Consider the following 13,915-nt stretch of genomic DNA (forward strand, 5'->3'; position numbering starts at 1 on the left):
CTGCAGAAGCTTGCACTTACAGCCATTACGAGCTCTTCAAGGCTGGAATTTCTCTAGTGTTACTTAACTAACAGGGTAGAGGTTGACTGAGCAAAGGCATCATGTCAAGCATGCTTTTTATAGAAGATTTATTTTTGAATCTAGAGCAACAAATAGACTGCCACATGCCCCTATCTTTTATTTAGCATTGACCTGTTCAACCCACACTGACCAAATGCTTCTCTACAAACCATCACTACAAACTAAGTAAAAGATTAATCGCATTCCACTTCTAATCTTCAGTCAGTCAAGAGATTGATAAATACACTTATGATAAAAAGCCTTCCTTCCTTGAGGAGGGCCCAGGAGGAAAACATTACTGTATAAATTCATCACTATTTCTTCACCTCACAGTGTATTTATTGCATATATTCTAAGGAATCCACTTAAGCAGGGAGTTGAGCTAGAAGGTTTCCAGAGTGCCCTTCTGAAGTTCATAGTACTTTGAACAGACAATAAGCTCCAAAGGTATTTCCAGCCACTGGATGCAATTCCAGTCTACTTAGAGGCAAAAATAACTTGAGGCAAAGAGTGTTTCACATATGTTTATTTGTACAATTATTTCAGTATCATTAAGCTCCAAAACCCAATTTCCAAGGATGACAAGTGAACACCACAGTGCAGGACAGTAGGTAGTTACTGTAACTAATCTCACAATTGGGCTCATCGCAAATTGAAATCTTTCTAGTATCTTATCCTGCCAGCTTAAAGAAACAAAACAAAATTACTTTTCCAGAACAGGTTCAAGATAGATTTTCCAAGAGCTGACTTCTGATAGGAAAATTAAAAAAAAAAAAATAAACAGAAAAAAAGCTTTTTCATTTCAACAAATCGTGAGGTTTTAACCAGAAAGAGAGACAAGCCCAATGCAAACACTTCAGTAAGTGGCTTCATCTTCAGGTAACGAAGAAAAGCTGGAGAGTTCCAACCACTCCCAAAGCTTCTATAACTATATAGCCCAGCAATCCACCTCAGAGCGAGTTCCACTGGAATTAAATAGCCCATATGAAATACAGTTCACCATATTTAACAGCTGACAGTAATGGTTTGAGCAACACTTAGATGCAAAGGCTAGAAGTATTACCATTCATTTGGCTCCCAGTGCCCAAATCACACATTTGCTACTAACAATGACCAGCTTATTGCTTATTCCTGCGTCTAACAACTACGGCACCCAATTCCATTAGTTTTTTATACCTCTCACTAAGCGAGCACTATCAACACACCAGCAGTTTAAAACTGAAGTAACTTGTTTGGAGAAAGCCTCTTAAAGTAATTTGGACTTCTCGTGTAGTGATAAGCAGAGTTCACTACCAAGAATGAGCAGCTATTCTATTAGAATCCCATGATATCTAGGCACAAAACATACCATATGCTCAACCCCATAACTCAGCCCAAAAATATGGATATCTATAAGTCCAAATACTTAAAGTCCTAATTGAGACCTGGTTTAAACCTTCTGCTCTGTAGACAGGCTACTCAAGGTAAAAGATTGCTTCTGAGTAACCATTTATCACAATCTCCTGCTTAGTGTCACAGCTAACAAGCTGAAGACAAGCACAGCAAGTTACATCTTGAGTTGAGGGAGCATAAGGTATGCTTTAACTTATCACTTTTCAGAACTATGGTGGTTAGCACAGGGATCTAATGAAAATGACTAAAACGCACTTCACTGGTAGGTTTCTTTAGTAGCATCCTTATCAAATAAAGAAGATTTAATCTCTTATAATGAGGAAGTAGTATCAATAAACTGTAAGTTAAAGGGAACTTGGTGATGAATATTCACAAACAGATGTTTCGGACTGGCTTAGCCCTGCAGAGTTTAAGCTACAGGAAGAAAATTGCTATTTTAAACTAGTCTAGTCTCCTAGAAGCCTAATCATCAGGAACAATGTGCTGATACAAGTCTTGCAGTCCAGTATTTCTGCAGTTCTGCTATGATGGCACTGCCTAGAAAGAATGCACTGGGGTAACAGCCTGAAGTTTAGCAGCCTCTCTCAAACTTCTACTTGATACAGAAGCAAGCAGAGAAGAGGCTTGCGCCATTTAGCACTTCAGGGAGACTGAATGAAGCAGGCACCCTGAACTTGGCCATGGGTCATCACCTTAGCATTCATTCTCATATTACTCCCAGCTGCAGGGTCCTCGTAAAACTGATCACAACCCAACTAGCATACAACCAGATTGAGCTGCTGCCACAACAATTTGAAACCAGAAAGTAGTAGACTGCAAGCAGCACCCTGACAAATCTATTCAACTCTGTATTTCAACTCTGTCTAAACTGCCCAAGTAGGATTATTTTAAGGCAAAGAGACACAGAACGCAGTCCCAGTAACTTTGTTTCTTCTGTTCAGTGACAATGGAGTAAGTAATAAGCAACCACAGGCTACAGTTTAACTACTCAAGAACTTAACAACCAGGCTAAAAAGCATTAGTAATTTAATATGTCGGACCCGGTAGCCCTGCAAAGCTTAAACCAAGGGAGTCAGCTGTTTAGAGAGCTAGCATTCTACACAAAGCTTCCTTGGAGGCCTCAGCAACAAGTTACATCACCAAGAGCACAAATATTTATTGCGGGAAGCTAGGTGCCCATAGCTCTGTCTCAGAAGGAACACAGGAGAGCTTTATTCTAGCACTTTTTTTCCCAGTAGACACATCCGGCCTGACACTAAGCAGCCAAGGCATTCAAAGGCTAGTAAGAAAAAAGATTACTTGCATCAAACTTATAAGGGCTCCTCTTCAGTATTGACTACTACTTCTGCATGAGCTGATACACACAGTTTCTAAAGTCCAGCTATGAGATCCCACAAGACTCAAGTCTAAGCTGATATTCAGATCAAACTCGTCCCTCTAGGCAATGGTTTTGGTTTACTTTTGGAACAGGCATAGCTTTACAAAACAAAAAAGTCAGTTGAAGCTATTTAAGGGATGAAAGCAATTACAAGTTCTTAAACAAAAGAACTTTCTCCTGGTGATACTCTGTAATACGCCAAGTATTGCTCTGCATGCAGAAGTAACTCGTTACATCAGTAAGCTTGCATTACCTTTGACCCTCAGGACAACACCAACATCACATCAGTTATAAGAAAAGCCTTCCAAGTAGTCAGTATTCCAGGTGAGAAGTGCCTTGTTGCTACACTAAGGTGGCCTTCATGCATTAGTTACGAGAAAGTAGGAGAGCCTGTAACATAACAAGAAACCTTTGGTCCTACTAAGAACAGGCAGTCCTTCCCACTGCCAAGTAAATGCTGCTCTGCTATTACTCTTCACATCTAACAGCAACCATGTAGTTTTATTCCATCTGCTTTTCTTTCTAGACTTAAATCATCTGTTTGATCCAGCACTTTGGTCTCATACACTCAGGGAGACAGCAAGAAGACATAGGAGTTAACAATTAAGTATCCTTAACCGTTGCACCAGTACATATTAAATAGCTCTAATTTTTGTCTTTCTAGTCTACTTCTCTGATTAAACAAAGAAAACAGAAGCATTTACAGTGTATGAATTTTACTATTGCAATTGAGTGAAAGTTGCCAGTTAAGGTATTACCAGTCAGTTTCTAGTACTGCTACATACAGAACCATCCTTATGAAGTACACAAGTGTCAAAGCAGAAAGTTCAGCACATGCAGTTCAGCCCCCTGCACCTCCAAGTGAGTAGATACTCCTTCAGAGGTTATTCTGAAACTAGGGGCAAACTTTCACCACATACAGCATCTGTACAGAGCTCTGCTTAGAGGTTACACACCTCATCAAGTAAAGTTTGAGACCACAATAGATCAAGAATTTCACCTCCCAGAAACACATGTTACACAGTGACCAAACTATTATGATAAACCAATAAGCTTGAACTCGTGCTTTTAGAGACAGGCTCATCAATCCATCACCAGCTTCAAAGAAACCTTCAACTTGAGGCAGGACCACATATGCCCATGCACTACAGGAAACAGCCACTGGGCCCTCTACAAGAGGGACATTATCCATACACTAACCAGTTCCACACAGCCAAATAGAAGCAGCCTAAGCTCTTACGCAAGAATTCAATAAGAAGCTGGCCAGAATCTGAACTGAAGATGTATAAAGTAGTGAGGTTTGTCAACAAAAAGTTTTGGTTTTAAATCAGCTTCTGCTCTGCACAATAAATTTCCCAGTCTTAGCTCTATTAACTACCACAGTTTACTGAATTACTCCACTTAGATGACAAGTTAATAGCCACTTCCAACACAAGTACCTAGTCCTGAAACTATTCCTTTAATATTTGGTTGCTGGTTCTCTTCTCGCAGTGAAGAGGTAATAAGGCTTCTCGGCATTTGTAGAGATGAACCAAAGAAGTTTTTCACAGGTTGCCTGGTTGCATATTCCTACTGCAAGCCAGGAAGTAATTAGTCCACAGTCTTACTTACTAGAAAACCTACAAATGTCCATTATTTGTCTATGTACACTCAGCTTTTAGAAGCCTCTGCTGAAGAACACTCAAGTGAAGCAATCAATTGCAAGGCAACCAAGTGGGGTAGGACTGGTTATATGGCACTGGAGGATTTGCAAGATAGTAATTGCTGAAGTTTACATCACTAACATACGGTGCTGGCTGGTAGTAACAGGTAACAGTAGTGGCGTTAGGGATGATGTTCTGTTCTGCCAGCACTTTGAGCGCCAGCAGAGAAATCAAGTTGAGAGTCTGTCTTCGCTCATGTCCCATGAGACACACAGTGCTCTCATTCACCACCCTGCGCAGAATCATGAGGTAGTCGTATTTGCTCCTCTCATCTTTGGAGAAGTGGTTCTGGAGGTAGGTCTCTAGTTTGCGCTGCTGATCCAGGATGTCTGGGAAGTCTATGAAGAACCGGGAACACATGTAGCGCTCTAATGTTTTGATCTCATCTTTATCCATGGGCCGGAAGTCTCGCACTAAGAGGTTGCTATATTTCAGAAGCCCACCACCTCGGATCTCTTCAGGATTTTTGGTAGCTATCAGCTTGTTCTGCAGGTGATCAAAAGCTGCTTCAAAATCTCCATACATACTCTCCCCAATCACAGTTGGATGGAAGTGCTCCGACATGGGATTTTCTGAGCAATCATAGTAAAAGAGCAGAGAATCCAGTATGATTTGGAAAGAGTCTACACTGAACTCGAACTGGCGTCTGATGCAGTCTACAAACTTCAGCTCCACATTCCTGCCGTGTTTGTTGGAAAGCGATATCAAACTCCAACGATCGGACTCAGTGGACACCTTAACCAGCTTCTGGATGTAGGCTTCCTTCAGTGTTACTGGACTGATTTTCAGTTTGCTTACTCCTTCTGGTAAGAAATTCAAGAGGGAACGCAACACCACATCTCGAACCAACTGAAACTCTGCCTCACTTGGAAGAGAAACTTGAAAAATGAGATCCAAGTCTTTGCAGCCCAGACCGTTATCTTTGACCAGGACGTGGCCAGCTGCAGAGCCATTCAGACGGACATCATGTACCGCAATGCCTGCTTCATTCAGCTTACTCCGGACGGTCTGAACTATGTCCTTCAGAGTTATCTTCAGCGTTGGGAAGTTACCCCGTCCATGAATTGGAACCACCTCTGTAAGAACTTCATGCAGGCGGCTGACCTGCTCCCAGTTCAGCACACTGCATGACATGCAATCTGTATTACTTCCTTTGCTTGCCATGTTAAGGTTTTTCTTCTCCAAAGAAACTGTAAGGAAGTGAGGGTGGGAGAGGGGGGAAGGAAACAAAAAACAAGTCAGACTTTCAGTTTGCACTGCCTAGCTTCACTTTCTGTCTACACATATAAACTAGAGAGAAATAATCGTTCGTGCTAACGATTAACAGCAAGCCTTCTACCTGAAGTGGTTCTCAACTGCCCCACAGGTATAGGCTCAAAGTTTAGAGTCCTTTAGTGATGACATAGTAATAAGAATTGAATAGAAGTAATTTGGTCCAAAGGGAAAGCCCCAACAAATAATGCAAAAACTTCATCCAAGTTTCCAAGACCATCTGCAGTACCAGCTGAAGCAAGTGACAATCATAAGCACAAAACACTTCCAAATGTTAACTCTGAACTTGTTGCATTACAACTAAAACTCAAACACCTCTCTCCAAATAACATGACAGTAAAAGACATTCAGATACTAGTTTCAAAGCTTGGAGATCCAATCCACTGAAAGTACTAATGTGTTCTAGACAAGACTTCTCATAGAAGTTTCTTTTCCCTTTCTTAATAACCCAGCACATAGCTCTGACACAATAAGAGCGAAGTCCACCTGGCTCCTGCAAAAACCTATAGAACTTCAGCATCTGGACAGAATTTCAGCTGTAAAGACAGATAACATAGCTTTTCAACATGCACTTCAGTCTCTAAGCAATCTTTCTTTTTCAGATACATTTCACAAGTAAACTACCTTTTTGGAAATATTCATACTTGCCCTGTCCTTTTGTTCATTTACAAAGGGAAAACAAGTTCATAAGAGCTGGCATGTATTCAGGTGGGATTAAGGCACACTTGTTAACGTTACAATAAGGACTTGAGAACCTCACTGACTAGTTCAAGTTTGAGCACTTGAAGGAGTCTTGTCACAGTTGACCTCTTCATCCCCTTGTGCTTCAGTTACTTGTTTTGAAGTATGTGGATGCTTACATATATTCTACAGTCATGCAACTCCAAATTGTATTAATACACCCTTCCCTTTTGAAGTGTTCCAGCTTTATCTAATGGCCAGGTGCTCCATAACAGCTGGGGACCGAGGCTTCATGTTCATCCACCTCAAACACTTGTGAAAGCTGTATTTGCAACTGCCAAGGTCAGGCTATTCAGATTTAGCTTACTTAACTCTTGCCTACCTAGAACTGTTTAGAACACAATCATGTATTTTCCTAGCATGCATCAGGATAGTGTATGGAACACTTTTTAAGCAAGATATAAACAGTAGCTGTTGTTATTCCTTGCTTGTTGCCTACCAGCTTCAACCTCTGAACAGATCATTTGACCTGTCACCTCCTCTGAGAGGAGAAGAATCCTAGCTCAGACACACAGCAAGGTAGCAAAACCCCCAGGGATGCAATTTCTGTCCCTGAGCACAAGCTGCAGCATTATTAGCTCTGTTGCTGTATCACATCAGCTTCAGCAGGCATCAAACAAAACCGGGATTCTTAAGATAACTAGTTCAGAATAAAACAGAAGTTTCTTTAAACTCAATCCTTCAGGCATAATCCCAGATGTATCAGAGCTGACAGGAGTTGCCCACAGAGACATTAAGTTTACTTTTACCCCAAAAATACTACTTCCATTAAATCCGTCAGATCACTAGAGAACACAAGATTCCCCTGACTTCAAGCTGCAAGTGTCCAAGCTCCTCCTTTCCATTTGTGGGCTCCTTAGCAGCCAAGGCAACACACACAGCACACCAGGCAACCAGAGAGGACTTGAGCAAAGCTTTCCACCCCATCACACACACTTGGTTCAGCTTGAAGATCTTTGCATTGGGTCACAGTGTACACACTCTCTGCCAGCACCTGCTGGGAAAGACGATCAGCTACTTCTCCTCCTCCATTCAGGGGAGAGTTTAATTCCTGCGCTGCCAGCTGATGAAGCATCTCCCCATTAAATCACTCATGTGTCGCCTGCTCTGTAAGATTTAAGTTCATGACAGCAGGAGCTTAGTGACTAATGCATGTGGTATACTAGCAGCTTGCACGCTTGTGTTTCATTACCACTGTCTTCCATCACAAGGTCAGACACCTTAAGGCACTCATCCACTGGAAGGATAGCCAGGAGAAGCCCTACCTATTTCTGCTGTCTGGTATCATGTGTGCTATGTTAGTTGGATGCAACGCTCAAATCACAAGCAGGAAAAGTTGAAAGTGGGACTCGTTTCTGTCACAGTGAGGGATAACAGCACATAACAGGACACAGCACCTAAAGAACCCAGGTCAGTGCTGCTGCAGACACCTCCATGACACCACAGCATCAACTTTAACAGGAACCGAAAGATCAAAGAACATAGCTTCCTTCACAAGGCTCCCAGGGATCGCAGCCAGCCAATTAGATAACCACGAGCAGCGACCCACACACGGTTCCGAGCGGCTGTTCCCCATAAAGCTCCATTAACCATCCCACCTCAGGAGACATCACACCCTCCCATCCCGTCCCGCCTCTCCCCGCTCACCTCAGCCACAGCCGCCTCCCCGGCCTCGCTCACGCTCCCGCGCACGCCTCGCTCCCCCCCCCGCTCCCTCCCTTTATGGCCGCCCGGCCGCCCAGCCTCCGCCTCCCCGCTCTGAGGCGACCAACGGGCTCCCCCCGCCCCGCCCGGCCTGAGGCGGGATCGGCCAAAAGGGGAGGAAAGGGAGCTGGAGGAATTAAACCGATTCATTTCACGAAGGAGATAGATAAAATCTATAACGTGGTTATCTGTGGAGATACAGAGCTAAACCTGAGGATCTCTTTTAACAGCCTTTATTTATTTTTTTTTTCCCCAGGTCTTCTGAAACAAGGAATAGAAATGGGGAACTCGAAAAGGGCTAATAGGGGAAATGACGGAGGCAGAACTCTAGTAAGGAAGTGTTGCCCTTGGAGTGGATGGTCTCCCCTTTTAAAGTGACCGTTTCAGCTGCTTTTCTGCCCAAAATTGTTACTGTCCTACAGAAAGGCCAGGGGGACCAAATCGTGACATGCCATTTAAAACCTGACAGGTCAGACTTGTGTAGGTAGCAGGCAGAGAGAGAAATGTGCTTTTGAGTAATGGACACTTAGGAGACTGAGCCCATATACCTGCAGTAAGGAGCCAACCTTCTGCTCTCCATCTGTGTCTGTGTCATGGGTTGCTGTGGAAATGTGGAAACAAAGCCCCACTGTCGAGACAAGAGATTAAGGGCAGGGGCAATTGCATGAGCCTGGCACTATCAAATTAGCCTTCTTTTGGGTTGCGCTGATGAAGGTTATGTGTTACCATAAATCTTGGTTGCTCCAACTGTTAAAGCCATAAAGTGAAGGGGAGTTATTAATATGTGGTAGTAAGAACTGTCATGCTCTGTTCTGTAACTGAGCATCAAATGTGCCACTGAGAAACTCTCCCTTTTGTTTGACATGAAGAGTAACAGCCATGTTGGCAGTACTAAGAGCATGGAGACAGATAGAAACGTCCCACCAATAGGGGGTTATTGAAAAATCCTCTGTTGGAGCTCCAGAGAGGGCTGCCAGATCTGAGGAGGACACAGAAGCTCAGTGTCATTGACTCTTGTGAATAACTCAAGATATCCTCACCTATCAGCCCTTGGAATTATAAAACCGTAGAGTCATTAAGGTTGGGAAAGACAACTAAGAGCATCTAGTACAATCATCAACCAACACCACCACACCACGGTTACGTCTCATCTCTATATTTCTTCAACACCTCCAGAGATGGTGATTCCACCACTTCCCAGGGCACAGCTTTGCCACGTGTCATCTACAGGCTGCAGACTCTTCTTCTCATGAAATAGTTCATGTGTACACAAGGATTTTCCTTTCCATGAAGGCCCAGGCCCTCCCTTGCAGCACATGCTGAGATGGAACATTCTTACTGGAGGCAGTGGGCAGCAGTCTGCCCTCCAGTTTGTTTTGCTTTGCACCTGAGCTTGCTTCATTACTCACACAGTTTCCCAGAATCCGGGGGAGAACAAACGGTTAGAAATTTCAGTGGCGTAGGAGAAGACAAAAACCGAAGAGGGGGGAGGCAGAGGTGGGTGGGGAAGGTTCAATCAAACCGAAAACAATATTGACTCTATTTTGAGAGCTGTGAGCAAACTCGGGATCCATCGCCATATGCTCAAGCTACAGGTGGCAAGCACAGCAAAGGGAGGCGAAGAGAAACGGCTGCATTGTTTAGGGAGCACAACCCCAGACACAAAGAGCTGCCCAGGGGCTTTCCCCCACCACAGATATTCACTTTGAAGTTGTAGGTTTTTCATGTTCCCCCAGCATCCCCAGCTCTGGGAATTGATGCACCACACCACTCCCTTCTGCGCCTCAACTCTGTCTGTCGCTTTCGTCATTGCAAAAACAGTCACAGATGCTACTGTTCACCCCCACAAATTCACATTTGAAGGCCCACAGACACAATTAACCACCTCTTAGTACTCATCCAATCCCTGTACAATATGTCCCTGCCATCAAACACATAGTCCCTTCACTAAGGTGTACTCGCCTGCTGACTTTATTCAACCCCTCAAGACTTGAATAACTCAATGTTTCACCATAGTATTTTGCTGCAACTGTTAGTTACATCTCACTTCAAGCTGTAAATGTGTTGCATGGCAATGTTTTGCACAGGTATCCTGCTAACACACCGTGTTCTCATCTATGAGAGCGTCCCACTTTTGGCTGGGATTATTTTCTTCCCAGCAGCTTGTGCTTTGGATTTAGGATGAGAATAGCGTTGATAACACATGTATGTTTTAGTTGTAGCGCTGCAGAGAGCCAAGGACACTTCAGCTTCCCACACTGCTCTGCCAGCAAAGGGCTGGAGCTCCACGCTGCCTCTACTGGCTGTTGGGCTGAGGTGTTCAAGACCAGGTTGGACGGGGCCCTGTGCAACCTGATCTAGTAAATGTGTATGTTTGGTGGCCCTGCCAGGCAGGGGGGTTGGAACTACATGATCCTTGAGGTCCCTTCCAACCCGGGTCATTCTGTGATACTGTGTGATTCTGTGAACCTCCCCCTTCTTGGGACCGCCGGAAGCCGCCATTATGGGCGGGACCGGAGCCGTAGCCGGGGCGGCGGGATGGTGCCGGTGCTGCCGGGGCTTTACGTGGGCGGCGCGGAGTCGTGCTCGTCCTCGAAGGCGCTGGAGGCGGCCGGGGTGATGGCGGTGCTGACGGTGGACGCGGAGGAGCCGCCTCCGGTGCCGGGGTTGCAGTCCTTGTACATCCGGGCGCTGGACGAGCCCGGCGCCGACCTGCTGAGCCGCCTGGATGAGTGCGCTGCCTTCATCGGCGCGGCGCGGGCGGGCGGCGGGGCCGTCCTCGTGCGGTGGTGAGGGTCGGGGTTGGTGGTGCGGTGTGGTGTGTTGGGGCCGGCCGCCCCGAGCTGCTCTAAGCCATCGCTTCGTCTCCGCCTTTCGCCCGCAGCCAGGCCGGAGTGAGCCGCAGCGTGGCCGTGGTGACCGCGTACCTGATGAAGACCCAGGGGCTCGGCTGGGAGGAGGCCTACGCCGCCGTCAGGGCCGCTAAACCCGACGCTGAGTGAGTGCCCCTAACCCGGCACCCCCAGCCGGACGGGCCCGGTCTCAGCTTGCTCTCCTCTCCCGTACCGCAGGGTGAACCCGGGCTTCCAGAGGCAGCTGAAGCTATACGAGGCCATGGGCTGTGTCGTGGACAGCAGCAGTGCCCTGTACAAGCAGCATCGCCTGCAGGTGCTCACGGAGAGGTTCTCCGGTGAGTGGGGCAGCTTGGGGATGCCTTGTCCAAAAGCCACACCGTGTTACTGAGCCCTGAGCTTGGGATGAGGCAGGATGCCCAGGGAGGTGGTGGGTGCCCCGTCCTTAGAGATGTTCGAGGTCAGAATGGAGCTGGTATGAGCAATGTGATGGAGCTGCAGATGTCCCTGTACACTGCAGGGGGTAGGGACTGGATGTCCTTCAAAGGCCCCTTCCAGCTCAGACGATTCTGTGAGTCCTACTGCTTGCTCCTGAGCAGGGTACTAAGTGCTCACATGCAGATGTGCCCATGGCAGCCATGCGGTCTGCTTCATGCTGCATTGGACAGCACCAGGCGCCCACTTTCTGATGTGCAGCTGCTTTAAATTCTGACAGTTCCCAGTCTTAAGTTATATGCCGTGATCCATGACCTCTGAGCCCTGCTGCTGTGGCTTGTAGCTGTATTCAACTGGCTGTGGATCAGATAGACCCCTTGTGTCTGGTGTGCTGCATGAGGACAGCATGGGACATCAGTGCCTTTATCAGTCTGACTTACAACTCTGTCCCCTCTGCAGATCTTCAAGACTTACCCCAAGAAGTCTTTGCTGTTGATCCAACCAACACACACCAGACTCCAAACACAGAAGTTCTCTATAGATGCAGGAAATGCAGGTACTGAACCTTTTGTATTTCCCACAAAATGTCACTTTGAAATGATCTTGAGAGGAAAATAACCTGTGTCAATCAGAGGCCGTGTCGTTATTTCTGGAACAGGGATAAGATCTTGTGTAAGTTTCCCTACAACGCATGTCACAGCAATTAAACAAGCACAAATACATGATGAAATACAAAACTCAAAGTTGTGCAGCACTCGTGCACCCTAACTTGCCACATTACGCAGGCGGGTGTAGTTTTGCTTGAATACATGATACTGCTTGCTCTGCAGTCATATATTGTAGCATACAGTGGTAAAGCAGAGCCCAGGGCTATGCAGATTGTAAGATTTGTTAAGATGCAGCCCTAAATGGAGTCAGTGCCTGCCTATGGAAAGATAAGGTCCTTGTCCCTGTGCTCTCTAAGCTTCACCAATAAGTGTTTCACCCTTTTTCCCCCTCTTGTCACGGAGAACAGGCGCGCTTTGTTCCGTAGCTCCAGCATTTTGTCCCACATGGAAGGAAGTGGACCAACAGCCTTTGCTCACAAGAGAATAACGGAGTCTATGCATCTTCGTGGCAGTGGCCCTGCTAAGTGCACCTCTTACTTCATTGAGCCTGTGCAGTGGATGGAGCCAGCACTGCTAGGAGTAACAGAAGGACAGGTGAATGCATTTTTTGGATATCTTAGCTGAGGTAAAACAAACTGTTGCTGTTCCTTGATGCGAAGGCCCCCACGCAACATCCTAGGTCTCCCAGCCTCTCCTGCATCAGCTTTGCAGCTTATGAACAGGTTCTCAAATGTTAGAATATCCCTGTATAAGGAAGTGAGCTGGTGATCTTGTTGGATTGAGTATGCTAGGAAGGATATTTGACAGGTTTTGGTTGTTTTTAGTATATTGGATTATGAGACATATAAAAATCCATTTTGGTCTTATGCTGACCAAGGCTTTCTGATGTCTGAGACTGGCAAGTGTTCTGGAACCACACCAGGTCTGAGCAGCTGCATTTCCATGTCTTCCCTTCTGCTAGCACAGCTGCCTGTCACACACTGGGGCATTGGCAAGCTCCAGCTGTGCCTATACAGCTGTTGTTTTTTGGTGTTTTTCTTTGTCCTGTTTTTCAGACTGTTTAACTTCTGTGAAATGCTACAAGTGCTGGCTTTAGTGCAGGTTGCTGTAGCTTAATGTACCATAGAATACATCTGCATGTATCTTACAATGGATTATTTGTTTTTCTTGCAGCTTCTGTGTCCCAAATGCACATCTAAGCTGGGTTCCTTTAGCTGGTGGGGTGAGCAGTGTTCTTGTGGCCACTGGGTGACCCCTGCCTTCCAGATACACAAAAGTCGAGTAGATGAAGCGAGAACTCTGTCAGTTGGTAACTTCCCCGCTGCCAAAACCTGAACTCAGAGCCTCTTTCAATGGATCTCTGAATGACCACAGACAAATTCCAGCTACCCTGGGTTTGCCAGGACAGAGCTTGAGACTTCCATCCCTTTGTAAGCAGAGGAATTACTTGAGCACCTGATCTATTATTGCTTTCAGTATATCTGAAATACAGGATGTATACATTCATATATATACGCATATTTAAATATAACATAAATGCTTGTATATAAGGACAGTAAAGCACATCCTTTAAAGATGTGTTAAACAGTGGTCAAAGATGTACAAGAATGCCTGAAGATGATGTTTACAGCAACAGACTGAATAAAATTGTTATTTACAAATTCTAATCCTTATTTACAAAGAAAAATATGCTATCGTGATAGTTTTAAGTTGTGGACAACAGTACTGTCTGCCTTCTGCTAGGGAAGTTTAGGTGGTATACAGGGCAGG

At 45.4% G+C, this 13,915-nt stretch overlaps 2 protein-coding genes across 2 annotated transcripts; one reads left to right on the forward strand and one right to left on the reverse strand.

Moving 5' to 3' along the window:
* Positions 1 to 570: 570 nt before the first annotated feature.
* Positions 571 to 8,312, reverse strand: TENT5C (terminal nucleotidyltransferase 5C). Its single transcript, XM_015874244.2, has 2 exons — positions 8,194 to 8,312; positions 571 to 5,723 (listed from the first exon to the last, which is right to left on the reverse strand). Exon 2 carries the CDS (start codon positions 5,695 to 5,697, stop codon positions 4,525 to 4,527), a length of 1,173 nt encoding a protein of 390 aa, XP_015729730.1. The 5' UTR covers positions 5,698 to 5,723; positions 8,194 to 8,312; the 3' UTR covers positions 571 to 4,524.
* A 2,420-nt stretch (positions 8,313 to 10,732) lies between these two features.
* Positions 10,733 to 13,812, forward strand: DUSP12 (dual specificity phosphatase 12). Its single transcript, XM_015874283.2, has 6 exons — positions 10,733 to 11,039; positions 11,135 to 11,248; positions 11,322 to 11,440; positions 11,997 to 12,093; positions 12,553 to 12,739; positions 13,319 to 13,812. Exons 1-6 carry the CDS (start codon positions 10,789 to 10,791, stop codon positions 13,478 to 13,480), a joined length of 930 nt encoding a protein of 309 aa, XP_015729769.1. The 5' UTR covers positions 10,733 to 10,788; the 3' UTR covers positions 13,481 to 13,812.
* The last annotated feature ends 103 nt before the right edge of the window (positions 13,813 to 13,915 follow it).

The sequence above is a fragment of the Coturnix japonica genome, chromosome 1 (genome assembly GCF_001577835.2).
Source record: "Coturnix japonica isolate 7356 chromosome 1, Coturnix japonica 2.1, whole genome shotgun sequence".
In the NCBI taxonomy this organism is placed as follows: Eukaryota; Metazoa; Chordata; class Aves; order Galliformes; family Phasianidae; genus Coturnix; species Coturnix japonica.